The sequence below is a fragment of the Trachurus trachurus genome (genome assembly GCF_905171665.1).
Source record: "Trachurus trachurus genome assembly, chromosome: 19".
Classification (NCBI taxonomy): Eukaryota; Metazoa; Chordata; class Actinopteri; order Carangiformes; family Carangidae; genus Trachurus; species Trachurus trachurus.
Window position 1 is genome coordinate 19,395,317 of NC_139913.1, and position 12,503 is coordinate 19,407,819.

The following is a 12,503-nucleotide window of genomic DNA, read 5'->3' on the forward strand; positions in this document are numbered from 1 at the left end:
TTAAGCTTTCCAAGAGAAAAGAACTCAAGGATGAAGATAGATGAAGTTGGTCTGCAGAAACACATGTCACCTTGGATAAAGAGCAGCGTGCAGCCTTCAGCTTCCCCTGTGTTTGGTTTCAAAAGGAACAAAATGGGACTGGATGAGACAGCCCAAAACAGGGAAAGTTTGTGCTGACCTGGTAAGTACTGACGAGCAGCAATAGTTCATACAGAGGTGAGCTCCAGAGAACATAAGCATGTGATCTTCATGTTTACAGTAGCTATTGTACAAGAGAGTAATTGTATAGAGTATGTGCAACTTCAGGGTTTGCGACACCGGAATCCGCCAAGATCAGTGGACAAAAAAAAGAGTCTGCAATGTTCGTAAAGATGTTGTGTATCAAGAATGTAAGAATAATAATAAAAATGACCTCGGCAAACTATTCTCTAGAAAATCCCACAAACATGCTTCATTTTTCCAGAGACAAAGGTCAGACAAAATGTATGGTTGGTCACTTTCTCCACCTCATTCAGGTGTCATTGTTTTGTCATTACTGTATAGTATAGTTCACACTCCACACCATGAACCGTGAACTCACGCCCCCCACAATAAAATTGGTGACTGGATTAAAGAATGAAATGAATGGCAGCAACATTTAACTACCAGGGGAAAACGATGTCATTTGGCTTAAACACTTCAATGAAGACACAGACAGACACACACACACACATTCACAGGGGGAGGTTTCTCACTGTCAGTCCAGGTGGTGTATGGGGCCATGTGGTTTGAAGGGGGGGAGGGGGCTATAACATTACTCTCCATCAACTCTGCCATAGGTGGGATCATCAGACAGGTGTGTGCTAGGCCTGCCTCCCCCCTCCCCCATCACTCTCTCTCACACACACACACACACACACACACACACACACACACACACACACACACACACACACACACACACACACACACACACACACACACATAAACACAATCAACCCGGCCCGCCTCCCCCCCACCTCTTGGTTGGCCTCCTTCACCTGATGGCCTGGGTGCTGAGACTGAGGAGTGTGTGTGTGTGTGTGTGTGTGTGTGTGTGTGTGTGTGTGTGTGTGTGTGTGTGTGTGTGTGTGTGTGTGTGTGTGTGTCTTGGTTGTTCCAGGCACAATGAAGAGAGAGGGTCTGTCAGTGGCCACCTGTTGGCCAGCTGTCAGGGTCCCATTTCAGGGTCGTCTTTCTAGGCAGACACAACAACAGCAGATCTATCTATCTATCTATCTATCTATCTATCTATCTATCTATCTATCTATCTATCTATCTATCTATCTATCTATCTATCTATCTATCTATCTATCTATCTATCTATCTATCTATCTATCTATCTATCTATCTATCTATCTATCTTACCCTATGGGCTCCTATAGGGGTTAGACGAGACTAAGTGCACCACACTCACTAGGCTGCTATAAAACCAGCCGGTTTCTCATCTCCACGGCTTTAATCTCCGGCGTCTATCCATCTATTTATCTATCTATCTTCTTACTGTCCATTTGAATATGAGTTGGAGGTGACCCGTTGGCCATTTGCTGCGTGTCTTTCTTTCTTCCACTTGCTGACCTTCTTCTCTGTCTCTATTGTACCAAAAACAGCCCTAAAATAACTTTATCAAAGAGAGAAAATGAGTTGGGGAAGAGGAGGAGGGGGGGGGGGGGGGGGGGGATTAGGTCGTGTCTAAGTGTGTCTATGTGAGTCTCATTTGATGCTGATCAATGGCTCGTAGATACCATCCTCTTCATGTCACATTACCATCTCTATAGGAGCTATGATGGAGAGCTGGGGGTGCAGCAGAGGTGTGAGTGGGGGTAGATGGGGCTGGAAAAAAAAACCTAATGATGAATGAGTGATGGAAACATGGAGGCATGAAATGGACAGGATGAAGATGAGGAGGTCATGATGGGATGGCGTTGGATTGGAGAAGGGAGAAGTGTGTGAAGGGGGGTTGGAAGGTGGGAGGAGAGGGGAGAGAGGGGAGGTAATTTCCTATGAGGAGTCTGCAGGGGATGGGGGAGGCAGTGAGTGGGGGGAGGAGGTCTAATGGCTCTGGGTGCTGCCTCTATTAGCCCAAACAGCCAGAGATGATTTTTCAGGATCTTTATGTTGGCAGGGTCATTAATTTGTCACTATTAGCTGCTCCAGCAGCTTTTATAGTGACAAAAAGAGGACGAGGACAGAGGCTATTAGCTCACATATCGTGTTGTGAATAATCCATGGTATTTATATCTTACTTAAAGCTGCTATCATAAATGTTTATATATAATAAATAAAAAAGTATCAAATGAGAATGTGAACTCAATGTGAAAAGGGTCAGTCACATAAATTCTGTTTTGCAAAAACTCATTGTAGCATCTTTCAAGGGTCACAGAAAGAAGTTAGCATAGTGGAGTGCATAGTCGAGTCGCTAGCCAGATATTTCCTTTAGGAGTTGATTAAAGCTGAAAAACAGAGCTAAAAGGGGCCTCAGCACTGAAGTTGAATGTGTAAAAAGGAAACTGTGTGTTAAAAAGCTTGTCTCATCAGCTGTTGTCTGAATGCTACATATTAAACTAAAGCTGACACCTGGTTGGCTGTTGAAAGGGAACAAAATCCACATTGCGTCTCCAAAGGTCATGAACTAATTAACACACCATTGAATTTGTTTACTGTCATTCGCACATAAACAGAAATGTAAAAACATTACATTTTTGTGCTAAGCTAACCTGCTGCTATCGATCGTCTCATTAAACTCCCAGAAGGAAAAAATTCAAATGTGTTTCCCAAAACATTGCTTCTCTTTTTGATTCATCGTCCAGGTTCATTGAGTGCCATTAGAAACACTTCACCTTCTTCAGCAAACACGGACGATGATGAGTCTTCAAGGAAAGGTCCAGTGCTGAAGTTGCCTCACTGCCCTGAAACAACCTTATGACCAAAATGTCAAACAGCTTGACAATCAATAACACTGAGGAGCCGAAGCAAAGGTCTCCATCGCCCTCCCTCTAATTCTGTGGACGTGTGGAGGAAGAAAATGAATCGTTGCATTGTTGCTGCAACGCCATAAAAGTGAAAACAGGTGTTCTTTTTTTTTTTTTAACCATCGTAGGTGTGTCAACTCCTAAATCCTAATATTTTGAAGATGAGCATGTTATGAACCTTTCAGTTTATATGGGCAATGTAAATGATATGCATGCATTTTAATATTTTTGTTTTGTATAAGGCAGTGTGGAGTGTGGACTTTAGGGAATGTCAAAATGAGCATAAGTTATAGTTGTTGTGTTTAGCATGCAGATCAGTGTTGTCTGTGTTTGTGATGCTCAGCCTCTCTGAGCTCCTCTCTAACATAAGTACACACTTATTTAGACTCAATTACAGACAAGAATTAACGAATGCCAGCCCAGAGCAATTATGTGTGTGTATGTGTGTGTGTACCCTCAAAGAGAAGGGGAGGGGAGTAAGAATGAACAAACCCAATGGTACGACAACACAGGGAGCATCAGGGGCAGCAATAAGAGTTGTGCACGCTAATAAGCCCTCTGTTTGAATTAATGATATTCAAATCCCAAAGAACAATGCCACAATGTTGTTGTAATTCATTGCTTTATACCCTGAGCAGCAGTCATGCTGTGGGCACACCAGGTTCAACCTGTAGGTTATAGGTCCTGGGTTGCCATCTAGTGGGCATTCCTGAAAAACAACACACTTCTTGACTCGAGTAGGTGATAGAAGCAACAAGTGAGGCTGACATATCCAGCCATGGAGGGGGATTGTCGGGGATTCCAGGGGGCATGAAAGCATCTTATGGTTGCTCAGAAAAAAAAAATATTAATAGACTCTTTGAAGAACTCTGGCCAGGGGTTATGGAAGAAACAGAAAGATTTATGAGGATTACCTCTTCAGGAATCTGTGGGTACACTTTAAATCCCAAAATACCTTATTATTTTGGTGTGTGGAGTGTACAAGGTAAGCTTTGATAATACACGATTAGAAGTCTTGGCACTGGTACGACTATCCATGGTGCCTCTCAACAGCTTGGTCTGTTTGCAGCCACAGCCAAAACCTCTTTTGCTTTTAGGTTGAACAATACTACTTTTTGCACAGCAGAAAGACGACTGGTGGAGCTGATGATATTAACAATACGACAAGGTGAATACGCCATAGCAGTGAGTCAGCAACCTGAAACTCTCCCTGCACTGAAAAGTCAAAATGTCGGACATGGAAAGTCTCTTGGTCTACGTGAGATTTCCATGTGAAACATACGTGAAGCAGGTGCTGCAACATGCTGAGAACATGCCAAGAGTAAGGCATGAAGGAGAATATATATATAACATTTATGCTGCTATCCTTTATTTTCTTTAGTTATATTTCATGTTAGTTAGGTTTTTTTGTGGCTTTTATGGCTGTATAAGTTAGGAGGGTGAAGGCCAGGAGAGAAAATGGCTGGGACTGAAGTGAACCAGCGATCATTCATGGCAGCTTCATGGCATGCACTCTAACCTCTCATGCACTGCGTTTGCTGCTGTTTGAGTAATGTATTCACCATGTCACACTGGGAATTATAATAATGACAGAAAGCTTATTCAGTTATTGACCCACACACCTTTATGGTGTGTGTTTTTCAGCAGATGGTGAATGGTGTCAGTGTAATGTGATTATAGAGGATTTAAATTCAATCTTGATATAGCTTTGAGAGGCTCACACACACACACACACACACACACACACACACATCGACCTATACTTGCTATTCATGGCAGCTACTGAATGACAGCCAAGGCCTGTAGTCTTTGTTGTTATTGGAGTTAAGCCATTCAGATGTGTGGTGTGATCAATAGCTGTCTCTGGTCATCAGTCGGTCACAGTGTGGGTGGGTTTTTCTTTTCTTTTCAAACCACCACAGTAAAAGCTGGCTGCTCCAGGTGAGGCTCGAACTCACAACCTCGGCATCACTCTGCAGGTTACTGTCTTATAAGTACCGCGCGCTGACCGATTGCGCCACTGGAGCTTGCTGTGTGACCTTAGTAAACAATGAAGAGGAGATGTCAATAGTCCTGGACAATGAGGCTGATTAATTCAATCAGGCAGCTGGTCAGTAGAAATCGCTGTATCTGAGGGTTCATTTCTGCTGTAGATCTGTTTCTTTTTTTTTATCTGTCTGCCTCTCTGGCCACAAACCTCTGTCTGTTAAAAACATTTAGGTTTTTTATTTGATTTACACATTTTCCCGAGGCACATATCCTATTTCCTGGGGCGTACCATTTGTTCTCTCACCAGTTTTATGTCTACCCAACATTACTGTAACACAAAATCATAAATCAGGTGTTATTTTACTTTATGTGGGACATACTGCAATTATTTGTCTGTTCCAATGATCACAAGCATGAACTGTAATATTATCATCATCGTCCTGAACTATCCAAGAGTATAAGATATTATAGATATTCAGAGATATTTTAATTTTATAGGTATGGTTTTTTACTGATGCATTTTACGACATTAATACAATTTTAAAAAGGCGTCTTGTTTTAAATGATAAAGTAGAACATGTTTTTGTTCTCACTTTTTGAAGTGAAGTCCCAGTTTCAGGGAGAGAACATGAAACATCAATTTTCTTAATCAACAGGAAGAGGATCAGTGTCAGTACCCAGGGCAGGACAACCAGGGTCACTGACACTGACTGTTAAATTGACATAATCACTGCTTTCATTAAGCAAATGAAGCAGATTTATTAAGCAGAGAACAAGACACTAATAAGGAAGGTCAAATGTGTAAACAGACGTACCACAGTCTGTCAAATCAGTGTGGATTTAATGAAGTGTAAATGAATGATTATTATGTTATTTTATATTAGACATCTGATTCATCTGTGGGTCAGTATGGGGTCATGGGACTGTGTGAGGAAGGATTTGATAAAAGCCACAGAACAATCAGACTCATTCATCGGATTTCGAACAAATCAAACCCAATCTTGCTCAAAATATTTTTCATTCATTTACAACACAAAAGTGGGATACATAGTAGAAATTGTGATGGTTATACTACTTCTTTTATGTAATACACAGTCGACAGAGGTGACCGTGAAAATGTATTTTGAATGAATTTCCTTGAACTACTCTGATGTGGTGAATGCAGCTCTCACACTCCAGTGTCACCATGGCTGAGTGAGTTGTGTCATGTGCACGCTGATGCAGAGGTTGTGAGTTCAAAGCTCAACTGGAACGCTGAAGTTTATCATTGTGGTAGTTCACTCAAAAGGAAGCATAAAAATAAAACAAGCCATTGTGAGTGTTCTGTTGTGTTTATTGTTAGGTAGCTAAAACGCAACCACTATGGATAAAAAAAAAAAACAACATACACAAAAGAGACTGTAAGAGCCATTCACAATGCAGCAGATTAACATATCGCTGTGTTCTCTAGTGGGAACACAGGGTGAATATAAAAACAGTTCATTTGTGACAGAAGTGCATTAAAGGCTGCGTGAAAACATATTTTACATGATTTTGTCAAATTGTGAAGTTTCCTACTAAGAACAGGACCCATGATGCCAGAAACCGTCGACACAAACCGATGGCACAAAAGATGTGTGTGTGTGTTTGTGTGTGTGCTTGTGTCTAAGGCACGTTTGAATTTTTTCATGTGTTGTTGAGTTTTAACTCCAAGACAACGTACGTGGACAAAACTGTTTGGACATCAGTATAAAAGTACAAATAGAAAGTCCACACTCTTCTCAGCCGTCTCAGGTTGTAGTAGTACCCCCCTTTAACCACCGGGGGGTGCTGTCAAGTCACGTAAGAAGAGAGGTAACCGGTTTGGCAGGAAGTCGTTGCCTTTGTAACTCTGCTCCCTGTGTGACTGGTCACTGATTAGCCCAGCTAGAGATCAGTCACACAGAAATCCACCGTTAGTCCTTCTCAGTCAAGTTTTGTTCCTGTGCATGTGAGTATTTTTTTTAGTCCCTTATACCTGGAGGCTCGTTGAAGTATTGTTGTACCTTATGATCATAGGAACACACACACACACACAAAAAACAACTCTCCTGAAATGCTATAATCCAGGAGAAATGTTCCTGCTCAGTCAAACGTCCCGTTGCAGCTGAATGTGCATTTTCCAGCTGCATCAAAGTCCAACATTTAGAAATGTTGTGACCAGTCAAACTTCAGTGCTGCTTCCAGCTGACGTTTTAAAACGCTGACGTTCAGAGGAGGTGAGCGTTCAGGTCGTACTTCTCACAGAACTTGTCAGTGATCGGGATGCAGGTGAGGTACTCACACCACTCACACTTGACCGGGTAGACGTAGAAGAGAACGGCCAGGGCGGAGAACAGACCCAGGAAGACCAGCAGGAAGACACAGATCTGGATCCGCTTACGGTACATGTCAGAGCGCCCGAAACTGAGGAAGAAGAAGAAGAAAAGTGAGCATTATTCATCTCACGGTGTTAAAGGTTAAAAATCTCAGAGGCACAAACATCCCTCTCTTCGCCTACCTGATGTACGGCAGGAAGGCAAAGGACAGGAATAATCCGGATATGAAGCCGCAGATGTGGGCAAAGTTGTCAATCCATGGAAGCAAACCAAAGGAGAAGAAGAAGACAGAGATGCCCAGCAGCTTGGCAAACGCCCACCACGGCCGCTCCAGGATCTGCCAGCTCTGAAACAGCTCCACAAACAGACAGGCCAGGATCCCAAACTGGCTGCCTGCAGGACCCACCTGAGAGAGAGGGATGAAAAGAGAGGGGGGAAAGGGGAACGCAGGGACACAGAGAGATAAGCAAAAATAAAACCTAAGTCCGAGGTAGCTCAGTTAATCAAAAAAACAAAGTCTTTAGAGGAACTTTAATTTTTAAGAACTCAGTAGTAGCTATATGACATGGAAAAACTGACTTTCTCGTTGAACTTGTGCATGGATAAATTCACTACATACCGGAGGAAATGGACAACTCATCTGGAATAAGTGGTCCCTCATCACAACAGGACACAGTTAGCATTTACTAATGTGATTGATTGTGTTTTGTTATGAAGGAAAGACTGTGGGTAAATGTCTTTAAAACCTGGACCTAGCCCTATCTCTTAAAATGTACACGTCATATTAATTCATTTCCCCCCTGTGTATTTTATTTTCTCTATCTGTGTCCTTTTTTTTATGTTCTTTTTTTCTCTTTTTTTCCATATATATTGTAAAACTTCTTTAAAAAAAAAGTAAAAAAAAAAAAAAAGAACTCAGTAGCTAAAGTCAGTTGCAAATTTTTAGAGACATTTAAATAAATACATCTGTACAGGCATGAGTTCAATGAACATCACCGCTGCTGCCTGCAGCCAAAGGTAAACAGAAAATCCCAGAAAATGTAAATTGTTATAATGAAAAAGGAAAACATAAACAAAAGTTCTCATTTTACAGATTTACACATCTCTATTTATTTCTAATATCAACAATTCATTTAGCGAGTCAGCACTTATTACGCAGAAGATGTTGTTGTCGAGAACTAACTAACATCTGTTTTTACTCATTTGACCTAGCTAGATGGGCTTGCTCCTGGCTATCCTGGTAGGCTGCAGTATTGAAATCAATTGCAGTATTAAAACAAACGTCATAATGTTGTGCTCATTTTGAATAATTCATGAGCTTATTTCACAAATTTCAGAATTCTTTATGATTTAACATTAAAATAAAAATACAGGCAATTTTATGTATATTGTATATGGCACCAAATCACAACAGATGTTTTTTCAAGGCACTTAAATGAAAAAGATGCAGAACATTGAACCCACTGAGGTTCAAGATGATGCTGTATTGTGTGTATCGTTTTGCTTTGAGGGTGATTTTGTACCTCTGCTCTGTAGGGCAGGAAGATGGCTGAGGCCAAGTTGCCAGTGATGCCACTGAGCATGTAGATGATTGAGACCCTGAGCCAGCCAGCCAGCTTCTCTATGTCCCTCAGCACCGTCATCTGGAACAGCACTGACACCAGGCAGTGCAGGATCCTGCAGACACAGAGAGACACAGTTATTTTAATGTTGACCCAAATCCACCTGATATATATATATATATGTTTTACCCTTTTTGAATCTTAACAATATAACATAAAACAGTTGTGCTTTCATGTCTAAAGAAAGAGGGAAATTCAGTCACCCAGCATGAAGAAAGAGTGACAACCAGAGTCTGGAGAACTGGTCTGGGATTTCAGGGTTGAGAAAAGGCAGCAAACCACACACATCATCCATACAGGCCACCTGGAGGAGGAAGATAAAGTCAGGAGAAAAACAGTCAGGACAGTAGATCCACTGCCACCCTGTGGAGGAAATGACTATTGAATTCAATCCAAAGTCAAATCACGGCAAAACACCGATTCCAGTGCTGCAACCGCTCAGCACACAGGCTGTATACAGCAGTGACCTTCAGGTTGGGAGTCAATTTCACAGATACCCTAGGTGAAAAAGCCTTTTGAATTAGGAAACATAGCAACTATTGTATGAAGTTGTGGAAAATTAAAGGTTATAAATACAGTAAAAATAGTTGTGTGGCCTTTTTGTTTCTACCTGTGAACAGAGAGTCGCCTCCTCGTGGAAGTAGCCTTGCATGAAGTCACAGTATTCTCTGGAAGTGATTTCACATCTACAACATCACACACATCATTAGCTTTATTAGCTCAAAAAGAAAATCCAGAAAATAATTATTCAAAAAAATTTAATCTGCTTCAGATTTTCTCTATTATTTAAATGAGTACTGTTCAGTCAGTGAGTCTCATTAATCTTGGTTTCAGTGTCGTTTCACAGTATGAACTCTGGGCTAAACATCGAAGGAGTAGTGAAAACACCATATTTTAATATTTCAGCATAAAAGTAAATCTATATTGGATGATCAAACTCCTGATCAAACACTGATCCTCACCGTCCTTTGGTTCCAATGCAGCAGGGCCGGCCTGTGATGGTGCAGTCTATGTGGGGGAGGTTGGTGTGGTATCCAGAGTTGTACTTTGTACAAACCTACAGATGACAACCACAGGTGAGTTTTTAATATCTCATCTAAACTGAATGACAGGTTGACTGAGCTTCACCAGGAGAAATGAGAAAAAACCTGACCCTGTTCAGACCTGCTTTAACATGTGTCCGCGGTGATCTGTTCACAGGTGATCAGTTCTCAGTACAACTGTTCACACCTGGCTTTGAAATGTGTCTCCACATTCTTTGTTATGCGTTGTTGTTTTTAGTCAATCAACAGATGGATCCATTGTCAGTGTGCGCTTGTGTTAACGTGTGAAGTGACATGAAGTTGTTAAGAGAATCAATGCACTGTGAACAGCTCTACAATAAAATCAATCATATTCACTGTCACTGAAACACTCAAAATAAAATATTCCCAGTTCATTATGAAAGTGTCTTTACTAATTAGACCTTGCCAGAGGACGTCAGTAGAGTAACTGCTCCTTTAATAAGGCCAGGGTGCATTTGTGTTCACACTGCTAAAGGAAAAGACACTTTTGATTGTGGTCTAAGTGATGGGACCTCAAATTTGTCCTGCGATCACAACTGAACTTAGAGATGACCACTTCCACCAGAGACAGCTGTTAACATCTATAATATGCTAATATACTCACTGGCCACTTGGTGATGTCATCAGGCCACTCGTGAGGTGAAACTGAGGCTGGCTCCAGGCAAATCCTACAAATCAAGATCAAAACATGAAGATTTCTGTCGACTATCAAGAGGAACCACACACAAACACAGTCCACACACACACAGAGGATCTGACATCTGTCCTCACAGCAGAGATGCTGTAGTTAAAATAAAAGGATCTCACAAACGGAGAGTGGTGTTGTGTTACCTGGGGTCCTGATGGCAGACTGAACCATACTGGCGTAGTTGACCACTCAAATTGGGAGCACTGCTGTGCTGAGGCCACTTCACCCACACTGCCAGAGTACTCTGTAATCAGATTACAAAGAGTAATGTTTTAATACGTTTTAAATAAGTGTCTATTTCAATTAAGCTCTCTACAGTATGTGGTTTTTTACTTGCTATTTGCTTTTGTTTTTAAAGAATTATAGCTTATTTTACAAAACAAGGTTGTCTGATGATCATTTCCTGGCTGTAATGTCTAGGTAACATCGGTCATGTGACTCTGGCCTCACTGACCGAACACTCCTCCTGTAGAGTCTGCAGGCAGCCGGAGCGATCGTTCCTCACGCAGCAGCCCGACTCTCTCTCACGCGCTCTCTTCTCCTGCATCAGTTTCTGGATCTCTTCGTCCTGACGCATGCAGGGGGAAAACTTGGCTCCCAGGTGGATCAGAGCCTCCTGCAGCAGAGAGGAGGGAGATGAGGCTGTGGATCTTGACCAGTAGATGCACTCAAACACCAGCACCAGTTATCCAGATGTAGATAGTGACTCTACAGTTCATACAATGTTTACAACTATAGTTAAATTCATCATTTATTTCAGCAGTTGTTACCACTGATTTATCTTTTATTAATTATCATTTATCTATCACATGTAACTGACTCATTTCAACTGTTTACTGATTACTAGTTGAGCTTTAAGTATCTCAATTGTTATGAATTATTTTTGGTGTTAACCTTTAGAGTTAATTAGTTAATGTATTTTTTTAATTTTTTAAAATGGAAACAGGCATACACAATGTATAAACCGACAATACACTGACCAAAAAAACAGACAAACGACAGAGCAAACCTAACAACACAACAAAACATGACCAAAACAGGACAGAAAAGCAAAAACACACACAAGAAAAATAAAACAAAACAAAACAAAACAAAACAACAACAAGAACAAACAACAACAACAAAAAAAGGATGTGAAACTACTAAAAATTAAATGAACAGTAACTACTTAGTATACATTTACTCAAAAGTACGGTTTTCCCATTTTTTGTTATGCATTTCCACCTTATCTTGATTTGTTGCGATAATTTTTTCCGATAGAAATTGGCGTCACACTTTATTTCTAAAAAAATCCAAGTTCAAAAATGTATTTTTTGGGTCTTAAATATAAATATTTTCCCCAAAAGGATGATCGTGTTTAACGTGTTAATGTATTTTTTAATTAGCTGTGCTAGCTAAACAATTATAGATTACAACATTGGTGCTTTCCTGTTTTAACCATCACACTGAGTAAAACACAATTACAGGTAGAAGATGGTGAAATAGAAAATACTTACCGAGCTCGGCCCCACCCAGAAATTTTGTTGTTGTACAAACTTAACATTTTCATAAACTCCTTTGTTCCTCAGCACCTGAAAGAGGGTACTTGTTTTACTCATTCATAAAAAAAAACTCTACATCAAATCACAAACAGAGCCACAGATTATAAACTCACCGAATCCACAGTTTCATGTTGTGTGAAGCCCACGGGGGCAATGCCGTAGATAGTCACAGCCAGAATTGTGACGAGCAAATGGACAAATGTGATCCAGTAGGTGAAGAAAGGCCTGAGGAAGAGAGGACAACTACTTAAGGCTCCATTTGCTGGAATATTG

At 40.9% G+C, this 12,503-nt stretch overlaps 1 protein-coding gene and 1 long non-coding RNA gene across 2 annotated transcripts in view; one reads left to right on the forward strand and one right to left on the reverse strand.

Annotated features, from left to right (window-relative positions):
- Positions 1 to 6,900: 6,900 nt before the first annotated feature.
- Positions 6,901 to 10,721, forward strand: LOC311002340. Its single transcript, XR_014596238.1, has 3 exons — positions 6,901 to 6,948; positions 9,921 to 10,013; positions 10,629 to 10,721. It is a non-coding gene; the product is annotated as an uncharacterized lncRNA (long non-coding RNA).
- Positions 6,944 to 12,503, reverse strand: part of rhbdf1b (rhomboid 5 homolog 1b) — a 67,809-nt gene continuing 62,249 nt past the window's right edge. Inside the window, exons 10-20 of the mRNA XM_083993688.1 lie at positions 12,344 to 12,455; positions 12,186 to 12,260; positions 11,144 to 11,305; positions 10,833 to 10,933; positions 10,606 to 10,669; positions 9,900 to 9,994; positions 9,548 to 9,623; positions 9,141 to 9,241; positions 8,839 to 8,992; positions 7,498 to 7,721; positions 6,944 to 7,403 (exon numbers count right to left, since the gene is read on the reverse strand). Coding sequence (XP_083849814.1) covers positions 7,208 to 7,403; positions 7,498 to 7,721; positions 8,839 to 8,992; positions 9,141 to 9,241; positions 9,548 to 9,623; positions 9,900 to 9,994; positions 10,606 to 10,669; positions 10,833 to 10,933; positions 11,144 to 11,305; positions 12,186 to 12,260; positions 12,344 to 12,455 — 1,360 coding nt within the window. The 3' untranslated portion in view covers positions 6,944 to 7,207. The remainder of the gene's footprint in view (positions 7,404 to 7,497; positions 7,722 to 8,838; positions 8,993 to 9,140; positions 9,242 to 9,547; positions 9,624 to 9,899; positions 9,995 to 10,605; positions 10,670 to 10,832; positions 10,934 to 11,143; positions 11,306 to 12,185; positions 12,261 to 12,343; positions 12,456 to 12,503) is intronic.